We start from the raw sequence: 23579 nt of genomic DNA, 5'->3' as shown, positions 1-23579 counted from the left end.
AGATGATCATTGCCCAGTACCCCTCAAAAAAAGTTTTTTATGTTATTACAACTACTAATAAAATATTCATCAAGTGCCAATTTTACACCCAATACCAGGGAAACAAATATATATATTTCACTTTCTTAACCCTCAAGTATCTCTAGTTCCTTTCCAACATGTAGTAATCAATACCTGATTCTATAATTTTACTAGTTAATTACTTAAATTTTTGTTGCATGCCTTTGAGCTGCCAAGCACTCCTCTAAACATTTGCTTCTAATAAAACACTCTGTGTTGATGGAAATGTTCTGTATCTGGTTCGTACAATGTAGTGATCACTGGGTCTGAGGAAGGGATTTTTTTTTTCTTTTAATTAACACAGGTGGTTCTCATGGCTTTTAGATTCTAAGGAGGGGAAGAAACAGGGGAGTCATCTGACATATAAACAGTGTATTTAAAGTGGTGTTAAATGGTAAGAGAGAACTGAAATGGGAGAATGTAATCAGTACTGTATCCTGGCACGGGGACCCTGGGGCAGGAAGGAGTGGAGAGGCCCTGCTCAGAATAAGGATGGTGGAGGAAGGCTTGACTTGAGACTGAATGAAAAAAATGACAGCAGTTTGAGAAATTGGGAGGAGAGCTAACAGAAGGACCAGCACATGCAAATGTGCTAAGGAGGGAACAAGTTTTGTATATGAAGAAAAAGAAAGAAAATCAGTGTGTTCTGGCAGAGTCAAGGACATGGCTGGAGAAGGAGGCAGGGGTTAGATCATCAAGTCCTCTGCTGACCAGCACTTAAGGTGAAGGAAATCGCTGAAGTATTAAAAAGAAAGTGACATGATGTGATAATATGCTTTTAAAAGATATCCCTGAATGTTCACTGGAAAGTAAATTCTAGTGGAAAAAAAAAATAGAGGCAGAGCAACCAGATAGGAAACTGCTTCATTCCAAGTGGCAGTGGTGAAGAAGGTGAACAATTAAAGAATTCCAGATATATCTTGAAGGTAAAACCAACAAACTTGGTAATGGAATTAGTATAAAAAATGGATTACTTTCTAAGCATCACATGTCATATTTTAATACAAGGTTGAATTTTTATCTGCAAATCTAACATTGCTGACACTCAATCTAATAACCATATTCTCTATTGTTACTCATATATAAACAAATGACTTTCACAGCATGGTTGAGTTTGTCAAAGTTTGATAATTCAGAAAAGTGGGCCAATAAATGCCTACTAATGCTTGTGTTTTTAAAAGGACTTTTATTTTGCCATATTCTTCAAATAAGATTTATCATGCTAGAGTTATGCGCTGATTATGCGATGTCTGTGTTGAGATAAATTATTCCTGGCTTTCTACTTAGATGCACTATGTGTGGTTTATTGCAGAGAGTAACGCTGAGCAGAATTCCAGTGCACATGTTTGTGCATGGCTGTGCACAGGGCTGGTTAGAGTATATAAGGGTTTTTTTGTACCCAGTCCCTAGTGTCTTGGCATTACTTTTATTATGTCTGCAGTGCTCATGTAGATGAAATGCCACAACACATTCTTTTACTATTGTAGCCTCAACCAGCCTTTTTCTTTTCTTTTCTTTTCTTTTTTAAAGAAAGAGCAATTACCATCATAAAAATTCCTTACTGGGGAACTTTCCATATTGCGTTATCATTCCACAAGTCTAATAATAGTGGAATATAAAGATTTTTTTTAGAAAATACTAAAATATCTAAAAAAGACTTTGAGGTCTATAGCTAGCACCATAATGAGAAACACGAAGTCTGAAGGAGGAGAAACAAAGGAAAAGAGGCAAAGTCAGGTTTTTTAGAACTCCTGGTACATGTTAAAAGATTTTTAAACCATGGTGTAGCAAAAGATAATTGGCAAATCACATGCACCTTTGCTAATGTCTAAACACAGTTCATTACCTGACCCTTGTGTATCTCTATCCTGATAGCTCTATCTGCCTAAAAGCTAATTCTGTGTTTTCTGTGAAATCTTGCAGTGGTGTTATCAGGGCGACTGTGTTCCTTTTGGCACTTGGCCCCAGAGCGTAGATGGGGGCTGGGGTCCCTGGTCCCTGTGGGGAGAGTGCAGCCGGACCTGCGGAGGAGGCGTCTCCTCATCCCTAAGACACTGTGACAGTCCAGCGTAAGTAGCTAAAGTAAGCCGGAGCCAACAAAAAGACACAGTTGGAAATGATTCAAAGCTGTGGTTTCACATGTTATCTGTAAAAACGTTTCTCTAGTGAGCCAAAGGCTTGTCTTCAGAACGAGCAATAGAATAGGCACAGGGAAATGGAGAAGCTTTGTTAAGCAGACTTTCCTTTTTTTTTTTTTTTCTTCCTTACCCCTTATTGTGTGACTAAAAATAAATAAATAAAATAAATAAAAATAGAAGAGCATTGTGTATCTGTCCCAGATAAGCCAGGCTTTTAATCTAGGAATAATCAGATAGATTTCCTCCTACACAAACTACTGAATTATGGATGAATCCAGGTCTGGTTTTTGCTACATTACCATGATTCCCAGGAAACCTAAGGTCTTTTCACATGTCACATAAAATTATTACTGCTACATTAGTATTAAAAGGACCAATGAGAGCACTTCAAGGGTTGAAATGCCTTGATTCGCATCACAAATCACAATGAAAAGAATACTGCCCATGTGTTAAAATAGTTTCCATTCACATGCCCCCATTAATCATCTTCCTGAGCTGCCACCACCGTTCTCCCCATAACTGTTTTATGCAGGTCAGACTGCTCCTCTCCCACTACTCTTCCCCAGCCAGAGTCGCCCTGGCGCAAGGCCAGCCCTGCCAGTGTTCTCTGCTAGTGCTGCTGCCTCCCTCCTGCCGATGCCCATTACAGGTGGACCCTTCTTTCCCTCCTACTTTCCTGTCCTCCCTGAGACTAAACAGCTCCCGGGCTGCTGCATGTCAAATGCCCATTTTTGTCTAGAACTCTGGTGGGGGTGAAGGGGGGGTTCTTTCATGGCTAGCATTTGCTGTAGGATGATGTTATGATAACACTAATTGTGTGTGTGTGTGTGTGTGTGTGTGTGTGTGTGTGTGTGTGTGTGTATCTGGGATAAAAGATAATCTATTTTTATTTTCTATCTGTTCTCATTTTAAGTCAAGATCTTTCCCATTGGTTTCTCTCTCCAAATGTCTCTCTTTTTCTTTTTTAGCTTAAAATTGTTTCCCTTTATGTTAGTTCTATGTTTCGGGTCTTGTGCTTTCTATCAACAATTACTTGACTACTAACCAGGGCTTCCTGTTACCTATTCATAAACCAGCCAGTAGCACTACCTTATTTTTGTCTGTCCAACCAGTCTCTCTCAAACTGTTTCAAGCTGAGCAATTTCCTTTCCATCATTAGAGTCAGCATTCACTGGCATCCAAAATATATTCAAAACGTAGCTTTAATGGCCCCATTGTTACCACTGAGCTTGATCCTTTTTAGGCAAGTACAGAACAATTAACCTAAATGCAACTGCGGACTGCTGTCAATTAATAACCCAAAGTATAAAACCCTGTGATAAATAACATACTCACATATGTAAGGGAATGATCTGAACTACTTTTTAAGTAAGTTAGTTGCTGTTTTCCTTTTAATAATAGCATTTGGCTTTCACTACTGTTAAATATTTCAAATATTAACTTATGTAAGTCAAATATTTCCTAGCTTACAACTTGTTTAATTTGGATATAAAGTAAAGCTTTTTATAATAAAGAGCCATCTGATTTTTTAACTTTTTTTTGGTACTAGTGATTGAACCCAAGGTCATTTCATATCTGAGCTATACCCCTAGCCCTTTAAAAAAAATTATTTTTGAAACAGGGCCTTTCTAAGTTGCTGAGGCTGTCCTGGACTCTGCAGTCCTCCTGTCTCAGCCTCCAAAATACTAGAATTACAGACTTGTGCCCACACCTGGCTTGATTTAATATTTTTAAGCCTCATGAAATGAAATAGAAAATAATGTTTGAATTAGTTGCTTTGAATTGAAGCTATTTCTATAAAGTAATTTAGTGTCTTCTCTTTGCTTTCTATTTGGGAGAAAACCTTTTTATTTCTACTTGGTAAACATATAGCATCAAATTATGGGTTTTGTTGAATATGGTTAAAATGGCTTTTTATTATAAATGATTTTAAAACTCATTGTGTTGATCTGAGTTTTATGCTATGATAATTAGAGAATATATTAATTAAATTGTATTTTCTTAATGTAAATCATGACATTAAAAGTCTTATAAATTACTTTCATTTTTCTAGATTTATAAAAATCTTATAAATTGCCTTTAGCTTATGTTAAAAACTGTAATTATTGCTAACAGTTCCCAGTAGGATTAATATTTAATAATTAATAAAATACCACATTTTGTATTTTTGAAGAGTAAACTTTAGTATGTTTTAATCAAGTAAAATATGTATTCTTTGTTGGATAGATATATTCACATGTTTAACAAAATGTTTTTTCAGACCTTCAGGAGGTGGAAAATATTGCCTTGGGGAAAGGAAACGGTATCGCTCCTGTAACACAGATGTAAGTAAAACCAAACTCTACTATGAAAAATTAGCTTACTTCTCCCCTAGAGCAGGGAAATATTTTAAATTGTAAGCTATTTGATCAGAAATCCATGTGTGTGTGTATCACTTGAATTTCCATCATGAATGGAGGTGGCCTCATCCAGCAGTCCCATCCACCAGAGTCAAAGGGAAACAAGTGTGCTCTCCCACAGGTATGGAGAGAGCGCTGTACACCCTGATCTACCGGGCCCTGCAGCACTCACCACTTCAGCACCACTGGCTTTTTTGAGACCAAAGAGATCAATCGCATTAGCCTTTTCTCCTATTTTGTGTTTGTTGCTTCAAGGAGTCCCAGACTCTCACATCATTCCTCATCTCTGGCCGGCCATCCAACCCTTTATGACTGCATATTGCCTCGCCTCTTCTTTGCTGTTTCCTACCCTTGCCCAACTACTAAACTCTGTTGTGTGTGTGTGTGTGTGTGTGTGTGTGTGTGTGTGTGTGTGTGTGTGTCTTGAAGAATTCATGATTCATCACCAGCAAAATTCCTCAGACCCTGGATTCTCCAATTTTCCTTCTTGGAGACTGGTTCTCTTTTTAATCTATTGTTTTCTTTGTAGTTTCCAAACTGGATCCTTCTGTTTTCTCCCTCGGCCATTGGTGATTGGATATGGAAATGGATTGAACAGCTTTATAGCTTATTATTTTTTCCTATCATGCCTCACTCTCCTGTTCTCCAGTTCTACTTGTGTCTTAATTCTTGGAGATTTCATAAATCTGTAGGTGATTGTTTTGATGTCTCAACTTTGAGATTTTTCCATAAGCATACAGACATGTTTCTATCTAAAAACAAACAAAACCCTCCCTGCCAGTTATTTTACCATGTCCTTATTCTCCTTTGAAACAAATTTCTCAAAAGAACCAATCCCTCCCCTCTAATTTTACTCTAATTGCTCTTGTTGAGTTTCTACCTCTGTCATACCATTGAAATGCTTTTGTCAAGTCCAGTAGTTAATTCAGCATCTTCATTTTCCTTGACTTTCATAAAGTTTAAAGGACACTGCAACTTTTGGTCGTGTTTCACATTGCTGCTTAATTGTCATCCTCCTTTGTTCATTCCTACTCTTCTCTGAAGTCTTCATCTTAGACTACCCAAGGCTTCATGCGTGGCCTTCTTTCTCTACTGGTATTCATTTCTCTGGTGAGCTCACCTGGTTTCAGTACTTTGGTAATTTTTATATGCCATTTGACCCTCAAATTTATATCTGCACCCCAGACTTCTTCAATGGATCCCAGGCCCATATCATATCACCTTCAGTGTTCCATCTTAGATGTCAAAATCTCAGTCTTTCTTGATTCCTTTCTCTGTCTCACATCCTGTATCCCACACCTCAGGAACTCATGTTGGTTTCATCTATAAAATATGTCATAGATTCATCCACTTCTCACCACCTCTGCTCCTACCACTCTGATCTGAGTTAGCACTGTCTTTCACTAGATTTCTTTAATGGATTCTTAGGAGGATTTGCTATCACTACGCTTGCCCCTTCAGTCTTCAAAATAGGAGGTAGAATGAGTTGGATTATCCTTTACTCTTCAATGTTCCACCTACCCCAGATTCACTTAAATCCACGTAAGTCCTTACAAAGGCCTTCAAGTTCTACACAGCTCGGTCTCCATTGCTCCTCTGTACTTACCTATGACTGTTTCCCCCTCCTCTGCTGTGCTCAAGCCACATGGGCCTTCTTCCTCAAACATGCCAGTAACTACTACTTTAGGGTTTTTGTATGGGCCCGCTCTTTCTCTCTGTCTTTCTTTCTCTCTCTTTCTCCTTCCTTCCTTCCTTCCCTCTCTCCCTCCCTCCCTCCCTTCCTTCCTTCTTTTCTCTCTCTCTCTTTCTTTCTTTTACAATACTTGGATGGAACCCAGGGGCATTCTACCTCCAAGCTATACTCCCAGCCCTATTTTTTATTCTTTATTTTGAAACAAGGTCTCACTGAGTTGCAAAGAACCTCACTAAGTAGCTGAGGCTGTTCGCGAACTACAATCCTCCTATCTCAGCCTCCCGAATGCTGGGATTACAAGCATGAGCCACCACGCCCGCCCGGCAAGGGCTGTTTCTTTTGATTTATGTAGTCTTCTCCCAAAATATCTACATGGCTATGTCCCTTCATCTTTACTCAGCTGTCACTTCTCATTTAGGCCTCGCCTGAATGCTTTTTAAAATTGTGACCTTCCCCACTCCCTATGACCCTGGGACTCCTCAGTTTCCTTACACTTCTCTATTTTTCTCTACTTTACCATATTTCCTTTAGTTTACCATATTTTCTTCTATTAAGTTTGATTTCAAATTAATTTCATGTCACTTCAATTATAATGATTATTTTGAGTTATCAATATTCATTTACTAAAAGTGAATAATAATTCAATAATTGAATACCTACTATATATATTCAACTTTCTAGGGTGAGAAAAACAATCTCCACCTTCTTAAAAAATTATTGTTCTAAAAAATCATTTAAAGTGGAGAAAATCGTAATACAGAGTAATAAGTGATGTGATAAAGTATGAGATACGATAAAAGACAAAGCATTAGCACTTAGGCTAATTAGGGATGTAAGGCTTTTTTTTTTTTCTTCTCGTAGGAAGCTGGAGACCTAAAAGACATATTGGTAACTGACCAGAAAAGGAGAAAGTGACAATGTATTCATTCTAGACAAAAGGAAAATTAAATGCAAAGCCTATGCTAAAAAATATGACCTTTTTTTAGGCATTATAAAACAATGGAAGGCCGGGCGTGGTGGCACATGCTTGTAATCCCCGCGCTTGGGAGGCAGAGACAGGAGGATCGCGCAGGTTCGAAGCCAGCCATGCGCGGTGGCTTAGGAGACCCTGTTTCCAAATAAAAATGTAAGAATAGGTCTGGGAGTGTAGCCCGGAGGTAGAAGGGCTTCCAAGAACCCCAGTACCACCAAAAAAAAAAAAAAAACAAAAAAAAACACCATGAAGTACGAAGTGAGGCTGTGAACCTAGATATCAAGTTTCTTAACAAAAGAGGAAGAATGATCATCCTCACTCAGTGGTTTGAATGAATGGCATGATCTCATAGATCAGAGAGTTTTTACAAGGATAGAGGAATTGAATAGCTAGTGCATGTGAGATTTAGGAGTAAAAAACTCAAACCCACCTCTTGATTTCCAGCTATTTCTGTAATAATATTATAGGAGTGGGAATACATTTAGGATCTAACAATATAGATATTATATCAATGAATAATGTATGATAGGTAACAGAAAAAGAAAAAATGCAAGACACTGTAGGCTTGTTGCATTTTACTCATGAAATGTATTTTGAAGCTCAAATTGTAGAGCTTACTACTGATGGTTGTTACTATCTTTCCCTTCTGTTTTACTTTTTAGCAAATTATAAGGAGACACAGCTGGATCATGGATACACAGATAATGATGTTTTCCTCATTAATCTTGACTCTACTAATTTAGAACTTAAGGCAATTCATTTGCCATACTAAAATGTACTTTCCGTGCTATCTACATAATAAAGTTGTCTAAGAATAATTTGAGTAAGCTGGAATCTGATTTAATGTAATCTACTTTATGACAGTTGAGATTTTCCAGAACTGTAATCTAGACCAGCACTGACCAATGGCACTTTCTTCAGTGATGGAAATGTATGTGTGCACTGTCCAGCCTGGCAGCCACCGGCCAAGTTAGCTATTAAGCACTTGAAATGCGGCTACTGTAACTTAAGAACAAAAATTTAAGTTTAATTAATTTAAAATTGAGTAGCCAGTCTGACTAGTGGCAACTATATTGGGCAATACAGAACTAAACAGTCTAGCAAGCAATAGAAAAATAATTCATATGGAGGACTATAAATATTATACATAAAATTCTAAAAAAATCAATTTGATTCACTTAAAAATATAGTTGGCCCTCCATATCCATGAGTTTGATACTGGCCTATTCAATCTTGTATTGAAAATATTCTTTAAAATATTGCATCTGTACTAAACATACAATTTTTTTGTTTGTTATTATTGCCTAAATAATAAAGTTGAATAATTATTTACTTTGCATTAAGCACTATTTATAATCTAGAAATAATTTAAAGTTTACAGGAGTATGCTAAGTAGGTTATATGCAAATGTTAGACCATTTTATATAAGGGAATGAGCACCCACAGATATTGTTATCTGCAATTTGGGAAAAATGAAAAGATAAGTGGAACTTTAGAACACCTGAAGTACTTTTGCCCTGATGATCTGAACAAACTGTTCCAGTGTCTCTTTCTTAAGCAAGAGGACAGTTGTCTATAGATATCCTCCTCTTATTTCTCACAGCAGACCTCCTTTATGGTTTCTTTTTCTAGCAAGCAATAGAAAAATAATTTTTGTGCCAGGAGGCTACATACCTACCCTTAAGCAAATCATTAGTAACAGAAATGGAATTACTGTAATGGGTTTAGACTAATCCAGATCTGCCCCAAAATGAGGTCACTTTTCCTGAGAAGTAGATTCCTGAGCAAAATTCAGAGTCCTCCTAGTAAGAAATCAGGGAGTAAAGGATACTTGGTAGGCCACTAGTGTCTGCCTCAGAGTTATTTTATTTCCATCATTAGTAGTATAAGTAGCAGCCACAGTGGTAGTAGTAGCAGAAGTTGCTGCCATTAAAATGTACTGAGCACCTAATTATGTACCAGACCTATTATTGTACTACCTTCCCTTCCTGTGCCAAGAGATGTTCTCCCCCTTCTCCTCAGTAGTAAGTTGGCATGATAGGATGTTTAAAATTTCCCTTCTTTCAACATAAATCTAGTTATTGGAGTAATCTAGATGATGGTGTAATCTGTTTTGTCACAGCCTTGTTTTTGCAACACAAATTAGATCATAATTAATTGTGTTATTTTGTGCCACTAAGGTAGTGCAAGAGCTGAGGTCAGACTCCACCAACACAGCTGAACAGTAGAAGAATTTGTACTGTATGTACTAACTGCTCACTCCACATTCTTTCTTCAGTTTAATTTAACCCATTCTGTCTGTCATAGAAGTCCTTGTATGTTTCAGCCTGCTTCTCATAAACTGGCATCTTGCCTCTATATTTTACCAGCCTCAAGCATTCCTTACTAATGTATTCCAATTATTTTTAAAAAGAGGTAAAGTCCTATATTTTACTCAAGTATTTCTGTGTTTGTAATTTACCATATATTTTTAAAAAATTGTGATAGTATTTATTAGAGTCATTATTGTTTTTGTTAGGAGCCTTTCTTTGAGTTGTCTGCCTCCAGCTGCTTTTCTTTTTTTTTTAATTTTTATTGGTGCACTGTATTCATACATCATAGTGGGATACAAAAAAACTTTTGTAGACATACATGCACACATCGCCCAGTCAGCTCCCACCCGATCTCCACCCCGTTCCCTCCCCATCCCTCCTTCCCATGCTTGGCTTAGTGGTTGACATCTAGTATTATAGCAATTTATCCAAAATTAAAAATGATAATCTCACATAACAGTTTCATTTGTCTGATACCAAGCTTTTGATAACATAAAGATAACATTTCAATATTTCTTTTTGCTTTCTTTCTTACCAGAGAATATTTTTTTCTTTTTTTTAGGTGAAACTATCATATATTTATATATTTATTTTTCAGAAAAAAAATCTATCCTAATATGGAATATGGACTCTAGATACCCAAAACGATTTCGAAAAGAAGAAAGCTAGAAGATATATATTTTCTGATTTCAAACCATATAAAGCTACAATAATTGAAACAGTGTAGTACTGTTATAAGGGCAGATATATAAACCATTGGAGTTAAATAAAAGCCTAGAGATAAATTCTTCCATATATTGTCAAGTTATTTTTGACAAAATTTCCACGAACATTTGGTGGAGGAAATAATAATCTTTTAACTAAATATTGTTGAAAAATAATAATTACATGAAAAAGAATAAAATTGGAACCTTACCTAATCCCATATACAAATATTAACTCAAAATAGATAAAAGACCTAAATATAAATCTTAAGACTATAGACTTTTAGAAGAAAATCTGGGTCATAAAACCTTACAACATTGAAATTGGCAGTGATTTCTTGGATATGATTTCAATGGCACAGGCAACAGAAGAGTATACAAACTCCCTAAAAAATAAAAAAAAATTATATATCCAAAGATAATGTAAACAGAGTTAAAAGTTACTGATAGAATGGGATAAAATATTTCCAAATGCTATATCTGAAGGTATATTAATATTCCAACTAGAAATCCTAAAAATTAACAACAATAAAGGCAAACAATACCCTTTAGAGATAGGTAAAAGACTAACATAAATAATGAATCTCCACAGATAACCAATCTTAGTTGTCTGTTGGATGGAAAATCTTGTTTCTCTGGTTCTGGTGTGTGTTACCTATTTCTTCTTTGTAGTTAATCTCTTTGAGTATTTTCTCTAGTGCTGGTTTTGAAGACATAAATTCCTTCAGTTTCTGTTTGTCATGGAAGCTTCTTATTTCTCCATCTAATTTGATAGAAAGTTTTTCTGGGTAGGAAATTTTTGGCTGGAAGTTGTTTTCTTTCAGAGTTTGGAATATGTTACTCCAAGCCCTTCTGGCTCTCATGACTTGTTTTGGGAAGTCTGGAGTGATTCTAATTGGTTTGCCTGTGAATGTCACTTGGCCCTTTGTTTTTGTTGCCTTTAAGATTCTCTGCTTGGCTTTCACATTGGTCATTTTGACAATTATGTGGCATGGGAATCCTCTTCTCCGATCCTGTCTAAAGGGAGTTCTATAAGTTTCCTGGACCTGTGTATCAACCTCTTGATCTATGTTTGGAAAATTTTCTGCTGTTACTTCCTTGAAAAGATTGTTGATCCCTTTGGTTTCACCTTCTTTTCCCTCCTCTATTCCAATTATTCTTAGGTTAGCTCTCTTAAAGTTGACCCATATTTCTTCAGTGTCAGATTCCTGCTGTTGGATATTTTTTTCTAGATTAGAAACTATGCGTTTATTTTTGGATTGATCATCTTCTAAGAGCGAGATTCTATTCTCCATGTGGTGTAATCGGTTGTTTGTATTTTGAATTGAGGCCTTTACTTCATTAATTGCATCCTTTATCTCTTTTTGGCTCTCTCTGAATTCTTTTCGAAACACCTCTATTATTTCTACAGTTATTTTCCTGATTTGATTTTCTAGAAATCTCTGAATTTCTGTTTTATCGGGTTCTAATGTTGTGGGGTTGTGGGCATTCATTGCTCCATTGTTATTCCTCTTTCCCATGATTTCAGAAGTTTGTGCCTTCTCTGGGTTCTTTCCTTGGGTCACTATGACTTCACTTAAGGTGCTCTGGATCTCGAGTCTGTGGTATCTCGGTCCCCACTACTCCTTTACTGGGTTTTATCACAGAGTCTCAGACCCAGGGAGTCAATCAAGGCTGCTTTAGACCATGGAGGGGTGCCAGGTTGGGCGTTCTCCTATGGTGTGATATCTCTGCTACCACCACTCCCCCACTGGGTCAAGTCCCTGGGAGTGCTGTACTGGGATTTCTCCTCTGGGGTCCGCAATTTGACTCACTGTTGTTGAGTACACAGATGTAGCTGTAGTGGACTCGGTGAATTCGCTGTTGCTGCCGCCAGTGGCAATATGGCACTGCTGTCATGCCCTCAGCCGTGAGGCTGGTGTATTTCTTCTCTGGTTTTGAGCTCTGCTCTGAGTCCCTCAGCTCGCTGTCTGCGGCTTCTCTCTGGAGCCTAGTGGGCTGTGGAGTGCATTGTTCTGTAGCCGTAGCCATCTGGTGAACTCGCCCGCTGCCACCAGCAGTAAGGCGCTGCTGCCGTGTCCTCGGGCGTGAGGCCGGCGTATCTCCTCTGTGGCTCTGAGCTCCGTTCTGAGTCCCTCTCCTCTCTGGAACCTGGTGATTTTTTTGTTTCTCTGGTGATGGTGTTTTCTGGCTATGAAAGGCACTGATTTTGTGGTAATGGAGATTGGTTGTTAGCGGGGCTCTTTAGCCCTGCTTTTCTCGGTCGCCATCTTCCCGGAAGTTTCCAGCTGCTTTTCTTGTATGCCTACTTTATTTATTTATTTATTTATTTATTTATTTATTTATTTGGTACTGGGGATAGAACCCGGGTTTGTTTCCATCATTAGTAATATAGGTAGCAGCCTACACCCTATGGGAGTGTAGTAGTACCTCTGAGCTACACCCCCAGCCCTATTTTTTATTCTTTATTTTGAAACAGGGTCTCACTGAGTAACAAAGGGCCTCACTAAGTAGTATCTAAGGCCATCTTTCAACTGTGATTCTCCTGTCTCAGCCTCCCAAATGCTGGGATTACAAGAGTGCACTATCATGCTCGGCTGCCTACTATTTTTAATGTGCAATATGGTGGAAAGAGATTTTTCAAGAATGTATGTGTCATATTAGAGCAAAACCTTCTTTATTTAAAATATCTACAGCAAGAGCTTCTAATATTTAGACCTCTATTATAGAACAGGGAATTACATGATAAATATGAAAGGTATGTTGATAAGATTAAGTAATGTAAGCATGAGTTCAGCATTTTCCAGTTATCATCGAGTGGGTCATGATAGAGCTATTAAGTCTGTGTACTTTCAATTAACTTTGATTCTCTTCCTTGATGCCCAAGTGTCTGCTATGTGTGAGCTTCTCTTAACTTAAAGGATTCAGGAAGCTACATTTTTCTTATATCAGACCAGTCTTTGTGTATGTTTTATACAACCTAATATTATATATGTCATACTTACTGACCCTGTAAAATAATTCAAGAGAAAATGTTCTGACTTATTAGTATCAGTTTGATGGTTAGAAAACAATTCATAAGCATTTTTGACTCGTAATACAAAAGTTTTTTTTCCCTGACACTTAAATAGGGATAAAACAAAGAAAAAATTTAAACAATACGCATCTGTGCCCAGAATAAGATAATGTCAGGTGGTCAAAGAACAGTAGTACCAGGATTCTATATTTGCTCTGTGCATTCTAATTTATCCCCAGAGTGCACATTATAATAAAAAATAGAAAAACTAGGAGCTAGCAGCTCCTAGGCCAATCATGTGCATTTGATAGATTCTATTCCAATTCCTTTAGGACACTGCAACTCACTCCACATAGCCTGTCAATTTCCCATGTAATGTACCAGTCTTGATCTTCTCATTCTGTGATAGCTAGTTGGTAGTATGAATTACAGATTAGTTCTCATAGTGTTACATACAATAATTATTAGTAGTATGACTCTCTAATTAGAGTTGTTAGTTTATAGTGCTACATTAAAAGTTTAAATGAAAAGCAGAACAAATTAGAAAATCAGAGGAAAAGGAAAATGATACAAAGCTGGGACAGAATCAGTATCTTAAATATGTATCACAAGGTCTTTTAACTTACCTTTTAATTTTAAAAGGTGGTCACAAATTTTGCTCTGAGCTTCCTAATGAAATGACCTGAATAAAAATGACCTCGGTTCTAAGATTTCAGTGTCTTGTGGATCTGGCAAAAGGAGATACATCCACAATGTAACACTTCACTATTTTGAAGCTTTGATGTTCTTCCTATGTGGACCTCTACCCTGGTGAATTGCTTGGGATCCTACAAGGCTAATAATACTTTTTACTTAGATTAGATAAAAATTAAAATCTAGAACTAACATAGGCCAAATAGCCTTATAAAGTTGCTTACTGAAACAAGATACCCATCATTTCTCCCCAGTGCTGACTGAATGCCTACCACAGAAGGGTAGAGGAGTGGTAGGAAGAGATTTCTAGCAGAAAGGGGACATTGTTCTATCAATTCCTATTGCTCTTACCTTAGTTTCAAATCAAGAGATTCATAAAGATAGAAGAGATACCTTATAAAGACAAAATCTTCAGTTGCTAAAAACTTTGTAAAACTGGCTTGTCACTCTTAATGGCAACATAACCATCCTATTCAGATGCTAGATTCTGAGGATGCTTATTTACATCAGAAAGTATTGGATGGGCAATTTGTTCTTATCTCACTATAGGTCCTGCTAGAATGTCTTCAAAAGCAGCTAAGACAAGGAACCTTTCTTTGATATGCACACACAGTGGTCTGCTTGCCAGAATAGTAGGTAAAGACAAGAGCCTTAGCAAGAACAAATTAATACTCTTCTCATCTTGGAGCTAATGAAAAACCAGGAGCACTTATTAAAGGCATATAGGAAACTAGATAAAATTTAGTCTTACCATTAGACTAGAAATTATAGATGAGTACTTGGCATCATTGATAATCTAATAGGCTTGGACTTTTGGAACTTGATTTGGAGGGCAGATTTTTTTTAAAAATTAAAAGCTATTTTATCTGGGTGTGGTGGTGCATATCTGTAATCTGAGTCCTTGGGAAACTGAGATAGGAGGATTGCAAGTTCAAGGCCAGCCTCAGCCACTTAGCCAAGCCCTCAGCAACATAGCAGGACCCTACTTCCAAATAAAAATAAAAAGGATCAAGGATGTAGCTTGAATGTAGAATACCCAGATGTTAAAAATTTCAATTTTTAATTAAATGAAGTTCAATTCCCAGTACCATAAATGAATGAATGAATGAATGCCATTTTATATTATTTTAATGCTCTTATTGGTGCATTGTCATTATACATTATAGTAAGTAAGATTCAAAGTGATACATTCACACATGCATATCTCACGGTGTATTTTTGTCAGATCCCACCCCACTTCCCTCCTCCCTCCCTCACTTTTTAGTGAGATTGATAGTGATACCTTCATACGTGGACATAACATTATTAGAACTGTTCCATTCCTTAAGCCTTGTTTTCCTGTCTCCTCCTCCCTTCCCCAGTCATTTCCCACTATTCTACTCATCTCTCTCCTCAATTATCTGAAGTCCCTTTTGTTTTCTATTTTCATTCTAGCTTTTACATAGGAGAGAAAACATATGACACTTGACTTCCCGAGACTTCACTTAGCATAATATTCTCTAGTTGGAGAGCAGAATTTTATGGAAGCCATAATTGGTTCTGTGTGTCTAACATCTGGTGGTTATCTATTTGCCCAGACGATGCCAAGTCATTCTGCCTTCGCACTTCTACCCAAAATGAAGTAACTCACAGGAAACTGTTGCTTTACAAAATGGAGCCACTTAGGGCAGAGAACAGCCTGGAAGCTGCTGCTCTGCACAGCATGAAGTAACTCAGGGCAGGGTCACACTCCTGTCTACTAATATGCGGCTTTTCTAGAGAGGAAAAAGAAAATTAAATTTGGGGAGTGTTGAAGGCAGATCCAGGGCAGTAAGGGGAGAGCAAAAGTACCTTTGATATGAAAACAAAAAGGAAGAAGCAGCAGAATGAGGAAAAGAAGCAGAGAAAAGAAGCATAAAAAGCGTCATTTATAGCTGGGCGTGGTGGCGCATGCTTGTAATCCCAGCATTTGGGAGGTTGAGACCAGAGGATCCTGGTTCGCCAACAGCCTCAGCTACTTAGTGAGGCTCTTTGCAACTCAGTGAGACACTGTTTCCAAATAAGGAATAAAAAGAAAAGTAGGGAAGAGGGTGTGGCTCTGAGGTCAAATGCCCTGGGTTCCATCCCCAGATCCGCAAAAAAAAAAAAAAAAAAAAAAAAAAGGCTTCATTTATTTTGTAGTTTTCCCTGAAGCTGTACAAATCATCTTATTGTCCCAGCCTTCCTATTTCCTTCAAGAACTGGAGAGGAAGAGGAAAAGGATGGGTTTCATTTCCAGCCCATCGTTGCTTCCTTTTTACCCAAAAGGCTTAATACAGTATTTTCAAAATTTTCCTCATTTTCAAGGTGTTTGACATATTTCTCCTTAAAATAAGGACATTTAGGGTATAGTTTGCAGATGAAAGAAAGATGGCACAAAGAGCCTTTGGATGTGCCTAAATCACCCTATTTTGGGGAGACAAACTGGGTGATTGCCACTAGAAATGCCACTGGAAAATGTGTCCACAGAAATTTAGCATTCTCTCGTTAGTAACTTTCATGTTTCAATGAATTATTCTTTTTTTAGATTAATCTACCCATAAAAAGTGTTAAGTTTTGTCAAAAGGAGATGCTTCTAAACTATCAGAATAATTGGAAGCATACGATTGTTTATAGAATATGTTAATTTACAAGAATTTATGGGGGAAAGGTGCTCATACAGATGTTAATATTAATTTTAAAAAATGCTGAGAAGACCAAAAGATGCTGAAAGCTCCAGCCTTGCTCTCTGGTTTCTGTGGGGCCCTCCTGCTCACTTGATTTTTTGGAGAGGATGCTTGATGAGTGTTAGTTCTTGATCAGGAGAATGAAGAACTGTCAGGCTTTCCGTTAACAGCTTATGCCTGCTATTTTCTGTTACAGTTTCTGGATAGGGTCAGCATTTACTATCCTTAAGTAATTTTAAAAGCATTACTCTTTAACCTCTTCATTGATCTTAAGCAAAACAAAAATGGATTTTATATCATTTTTTCTTCAAAAATACTTTTTCCTTTGATCATTCTCATTCTTTTTAATGAGCACATATTGCTGGTACCAAGACTATTTCTAATCAACCCAAATGCAGAGTTTTTAGTGATGGGAACATGGAAATTAGAACAGAGCAAGAATGGGTGGATTCTAGAAACAGAACAATATGGAATCAGGTCCCTAAGTCAGCTCTCATTCTCTTAAGCCATTCTGTTCTTTATAATTGTCTGTGAACACCCTAAATACACTTGCTTAGGGCCTTTGCCCTATTTCCTGAAACACTTTTGGCTTGTTGGTACTTTACAGATACTTAAAGATTATTGAAAATTTGAACCTGCAGTTCAAATTATGTGTCTGTCTTAAACTGATACTTTCTTTAAAAGTGGTCGTTCTGTGTGGCAAAGCCACCGACAACTTTAGTTCTTATGTGGGATTCCCTGAAAATAGCTTAAAAAAAAGGAAAACATTCATGTGATCTAGAGATCCAAAGACTGGAAGACCATGGAACAAAATACCCTTTAAATTTACTCTTCCAGCATGAAGCATTCCATAGTTTATGGTAAATAGTTGCCTTTCATTTTTATTAAAGGCAAGTACGATGAGTAATTTGACAAGAAGTGTCATTAGGTTTGGCATTGGGAATGTCATATTTTAATATGTTAAAGTATTTTAAAATTCAGGTCTCTTAATAGAGTATAGACCAGCTATTACTACTTTCAAAATCTGGGGCTTTGGACTTGATGAGGTAAAATTTTGTACCATGCTCCATTGAAACTAATGATGGGCATACAAATATTGGCACATCATACGATATTATTGCTCATGGTTTAAAGTGTATCTTGTTTGGGGAAGGGAGGGTAGTAGAGAAGGAGCCAGGGAAAAACTCCAAGTGCTGTGTGCGTGTATATAGTCACAGTCCCTATGAACCACATTATGTTGTGAGACTATACTGTGCCAATAAAAGTATAAAAAATTAAAAAATAAAATTACTATTTATAATGTACTGACCTCTGAAAACTATACAAAGCAAATGTAAAGATCCAAGTAAGTCCTCAAGATAATCTCTAAGGATGCCTGTGATATGCTTATTATTCATTCATAATTAAGAATTTTTATCTAAGGACATATCCTGTTTCATATTTGAGGAAAATGTTTTCTCAGTCAGGGTTTCGGAACTCTTAAAGAAAAGTCATTGTAAGTCATATTTTTCATACATGGTAGGGTATCATGCTTTTAATTCTTTGTGTACTTGGAGGTTTAGTGTAGGATTATCCATGTGGTATTTAGACCTAGATAGATGTGAGATTTTTTTCTTTAAAATTTTCAAATAATAGGAACATCTCAAAATTTTGTAATCCAATAATTCTCTTTTCACCCTCTCAACATTCTTCCTACCCTCAAAACACAGGTACCTGTTTAGTACCAATTTAATGCCCCCCCCGTGGCATTAACATATGAAATGTAAATCTTAGTAAGTCCAAATTCCTTGATTTTGTTGGTGCTTAAACTTGAGGCATAGCATTTTGCCCAGTTTATTCTACACTTAAAATATAGTTGTTGTTGTTGTTTTTTTTTTGTCAGTAAATAACTGTATTGTAGTAAGACTCCAAAACACAATTTACAATGCCAAGTGCTATATTATAAACTTGCCTCTTAATTCCTTAAAATAAAGGTTTGGTAGTAGGTGTAGCACCTGAATCTAAAATATTGTTACCAAAATGTACTTTCTGTTTTAGTGTTTTCAGCTAGTTTTTATGTGTGATGATAAAGAGATACCTGATGGATTGATGACAAAGTGGATTATAACATATAATCAAGGGCAAAATCCTATGAAAACTGTCTAACACTTTGCTTAAATGACTAGTTGTTTCTTCTATATCTAAGATTGTAATTCAAAATTTTCAGTCAGAATACTGATTATAAAATGGTAAAGCAAACACCAGAATTATAGCCAGAAAGTAAGGTAGTGCGCTAGTGTGATGGCATTCAGCAGATTTAAATTATAGGGACCTTGTCCCTTGGTTTGGTATTTTGAAACAATGGTACCATTTATGATTTTATTTTATTTTAGCCATGCCCTTTGGGTTCCCGAGATTTTCGAGAGAAACAGTGTGCAGACTTTGACAATATGCCTTTCCGAGGAAAGTATTATAACTGGAAACCCTATACTGGAGGTAATGTATAACCTGGCAGAGTATTCATGCTTGAGAGCTTTGCAAATATAGAAGAGTATATAAATACATAAAAACACATGCACATTCCAGTTAAAATCAGTGTTTGAAACTCGAAGCAGGGAAGTGCTTGTATTATTATAAAGGTCTCAGATTTTATTTCCCTGTAATAAAGTTTATATGTTAATACAAATTGTCAGAAATGACTTTTCAAAACTTGATTTTATTTAACAAGGTATAAAATTTCTAGAAAAGATATGTGCACATCAAAATGAATATAATATTAGTTCTGCTTGAGACTTCCTCAGGGTAGAAGCAAATTTCATTGTAATCAGTGAATATTTGCAATTACCACCCTAAAAACAAAGAATACCAATACAAATCAATTTAAAAGAAGAAAGGAAAATCGGAGTCCTTACTTAGTTAAAGACCGAGGATTATTCTTTTTCAGATGTCAGGAAACATTTTTGCTTCTTAATTGGGGCAGATATCAAGTACTAACAGTCTGTAAGCAGAAGAGTTTTTTTACTCTCAAAATACAAATTAAATTTTGTTGAAATTTTCTTTTAGAAGAATTGAATGTATTTTACTGTTTGTTTTTGTAATATTTTCCTTTAAAATTATCCAATATAGAATAATATTAAAACAATTTTATAGTGATAGTTATCTATCTAGCACCAATATTCTACCATTAACAATTTTACTATACTTTATACATGTCTGTTGATCTCTCATTTATTAATAAAGCCTTTTTTTTTTTTTTTGCGGTACTGGGGATAGAACCCAGGGATATTCTACCTCCAAGTTACACCCCAAGCTCTATTTTTATTCTTTTTTTTTTTTTTTTTTTTGAAACAGGGTCTCACTGAGTTGCAAAGGATCTCATTAAGTAGTAGTTGAGGCTGTCCCAGAACTGCGATCCTCCAGTTTCAGCCTCCCAAATACTGGGATTACAAGAGTGCATACCCAGCTTAATAAAGCCTATTTTTATGTATTTCAAAGTAAATTACAGTCATTAATATACTTTCTTCTAAATACTTCAGCATGCATGCCATTAGCCATAGTTCAGTTGTTTGTTTACTTGTTTCTTTTGAGGTAATAGTGTATACAATGGAATGCACAATTGTTTTTGTACTGAGGATTAAACCTAAAGGAATTCTACCTCTGAGTAATACGCCAGCCCAATTTTGTTTATTTGGAAATAGGGTCTCATTAGGTTTCTGAGAGCCTCCCAAGTACTAGTATTAAAAGCATGTGCCACCACACCCAGCCAAAATACACAAATTTTAACTATACTTTCCCTGAATTTTGACAAATGCACATGCCTGTAAAAGCCCTACTGAGATATAGAACCATTACCTCCAAAATTATCATAGTTCTTGTCAGTTCACATTGCTGCAACCAAGAATCGTAAGTGAACAGCAGATATTTTGTAATACAGTTCTAGAGGATAGAAGCTCGAGGTACAGGCCCTTTCAGATTGAAGATGACCATCTTCTCATTGTATCCTTACCTTGCAGAAGGAAGGGAAATTGCCCTTTGATCTCCCTATTTTGAGGGCATAAGTCACACTCATTAGGCCTCCACCCTCAGGACCTAATTATCCCCCTCCCTCAAGCTCAGCCTTCCAATACCATCACATTGAGGATGGGGTTAAGATTTCAACATATGAATTTGAGGAAACATAAATATTCTGTCTATAATAGTCTTCCTAGTTCTCTGCAGTCAATAACTGACCCTACCAACTCCTCTCAAGAGGCTATCATTCTTCTTTTTTGTTTTTGTGTTTAGTTATGCCTGTTCCAGAACTTTCTATAAATAGATTATATGATATTCACTCTTTCATGTAAGTCTCCTTTAATGAACCCAGGGAAATTCTACCTCTGAGCTATACTCCCAGCCCAATTTTTATTTTTTTGTTTTGAAACAGGGTCTCATTAGGTGGCTGAGAGTCTACTTGCTGTGGCTGCCCTTGAACCTGCATCTTGTTTTTAAGATCTATCCACATTGTCATATGGTCATATGTGGAAGTAGGTCATTCCTTTATGTTGCTAAGTAGTATTCCATTGTAGTAACAAATTTTTCCATTTTGCTCTTAATGAACACCTGAGTTGCTCCTTGGTTTTAACTGTCATGCGTAAGCCGCTGTGAATATTTGTGTACAGGTCTTTTTGTGAACATATGTTTCCATTTCTCTTGGGCAAATACTTAGGGACAAAACTGATGGACAATAGGGCAGGTGTGAGTTTAGTTTTAAAAGAAACTGCCAGATTTTTTTTTTCCCAGATGATTATACCATATTACCTTTCCACCAACAACATATGAAAATTCTATTTACTCCACATTCTTAGTAATATGTGGCATTTTTAGTCTTCCTCTGGTAAGAGTAGAGTGGTGTCTTAATAAAGATTTCATTTGGAAGATGGCGACCGAGAAAAGCGGGGCTTAAGAGCCCCGCTAACAACAAATCTCCATTACCACAAAATCAGCGCCTTTCATAGCCAGAAAACACCATCACCAGTGAAACAAAAAATCACCAAGCTCCAGAGAGAAAGCGGACTGAGAACAGAGCCACAGAGGAGATACACCGGCCTCGCGCCCGAGGACGCAGCAGACGCGGCAGCAGCACCATACTGCCGGCGGAACCGGCGAATTCACGGGACGGCTACAGCAAGCCGAGGTGAGCCACTGCGGAACAGCCAGGCGGGATTTCTCCACGCAGAGAGCGTCTAAAGCTCCCAGTGGCTGAGCTCAGCACACACTGCAGGGATTCAGAATCGAAATCAAAACCAAGAAGAAAACGCCAGCCCCACAGCCGAGGGTGTAGCAGCGGCGCCATATTGCCACCGGCGGCAGCAGCAGCAAATTCAGCGAGGCCAGTACAGCTACATCTGCGCACTCAAGAACAGTGAGTCAAATTGCGGGCCACAGAGGAGAAATCCCAGTACTGTACTCCCTGGGACTTGACCCAGTGGGGGAGGGGCGGTGGCAGAGATATCACACCATAGGAGAACGTGCAACCTGGCACCCCCCACAGTCTAAAGCAGCCTCTATTGACTCTCTGGGTCGGAGACTCTGTGATAAAACTCAGTAAAGGAGTAGTGGGGTCTGAGATACTACTGACTCGAGATCCAGAACACCTTAAGTGAAGTCATAGTGACCCAAGGGAAGAACCCAGAGAAGGCACAAACATCCGAAATCATGGGAAAGAGGAATAATACTGGAGCAATGAATGCACACAACCCCACAACATCAGAACCTGATAAAACTGAAAATCAGAGATTTCTAGAAGATCAAATCAGGAAAATAACTGTAGAAATAATAGAGGTGCTTCGAAAAGAACTCAGAGAGAGCCAAAAAGAGATAAAGGATGCAATTAATGAAGTAAAGGCCTCAATTCAAAGCACAAACAACCGATTAGAACACATGGAGAACAGAATCTCACTCTTAGAAGATGATCATTCCAAAAATGAACGCATAGTTTTTAATCTAGGAAAAAATATCCGACAGCAGGAATCTGATATTGAAGAAATATGGGCCCATTTTAAGAGAGCTAACCTAAGAATAATTGGAATAGAGGAGGGAAAAGAAAGTGAAACCAAAGGGATCAACAATCTCTTCAAGGAAGTAATAGCAGAAAATTTTCCAGACATAGAGCAAGAGGTTGATACACAGGTCCAGGAAACTTATAGAACTCCCTTTAGACAGGATCGGAGAAGAGGATCCCCACGCCACATAATTGTCAAAATGACCAATGTGGAAGCCAAGCAGAAAATCTTAAAGGCAACAAAAGCAAAGGGCCAAGTGACATTCAGAGGCAAACCAATTAGAATCACTCCAGACTTCCCAAACCAAGTTATGAGAGCCAGAAGGGCTTGGAGTAACATATTCCCAATTCTGAAAGAAAACAACTTCCAGCCAAAAATTTCCTACCCAGCAAAACTTTCTATCAAATTAGATGGAGAAATAAGAAGCTTCCATGACAAACAGAAACTGAAGGAATTTATGTCTTCAAAACCAGCGCTAGAGAAAATACTCAAAGAGATTAACTACAAAGAAGAAATAGGTAACACACACCAGAACTAGAGAAACAAGATTTTCCATCCAACAGACAACTAAGACTGGTTATCTGTGGAGATTCATTATTTATGTTAGTCTTTTACCTATCTCTAAAGGGTATTGTTTGCCTTTATTGTTGTTAATTTTTAGGATTTCTAGTTGGAATATTAATATACCTTCAGATATAGCAATTGGAAATATTTTATCCCATTCTATTAGTAACTGTTAACTCTGTTTACATTGTCTTTGGATATACAATATTTTTTTTATTTTTTAGGGAGTTTGTATACGCTTCTGTTGCCTGTGCCATTGAAATCATAACCAAGAAATCACTGCCAATTTCAATGTTGTGAGGTTTAATGACCCAGATTTTCTT

The 23579-nt window shown here is 37.1% G+C and overlaps 1 protein-coding gene across 1 annotated transcript in view; it reads left to right on the top strand.

Annotated features, from left to right (window-relative positions):
• ADAMTS6 (ADAM metallopeptidase with thrombospondin type 1 motif 6) overlaps positions 1–23579 on the top strand; it is a gene marked incomplete at both ends in the record, with an annotated part of 308213 nt that overhangs the window by 207394 nt on the left and 77240 nt on the right. Inside the window, 3 exons of the mRNA XM_080703170.1 lie at positions 1984–2129; positions 4459–4522; positions 19045–19147. Of these exons, the coding sequence (XP_080559296.1) occupies positions 1984–2129; positions 4459–4522; positions 19045–19147 (313 nt within the window). The remainder of the gene's footprint in view (positions 1–1983; positions 2130–4458; positions 4523–19044; positions 19148–23579) is intronic.

Source organism: Muscardinus avellanarius, assembly GCF_963383645.1.
Source record: "Muscardinus avellanarius genome assembly, chromosome: 1".
Classification (NCBI taxonomy): domain Eukaryota; kingdom Metazoa; phylum Chordata; class Mammalia; order Rodentia; family Gliridae; genus Muscardinus; species Muscardinus avellanarius.
Note: the sequence above shows the minus strand (reverse complement) of the source record. Positions and strands in the feature narration are given on the sequence as shown.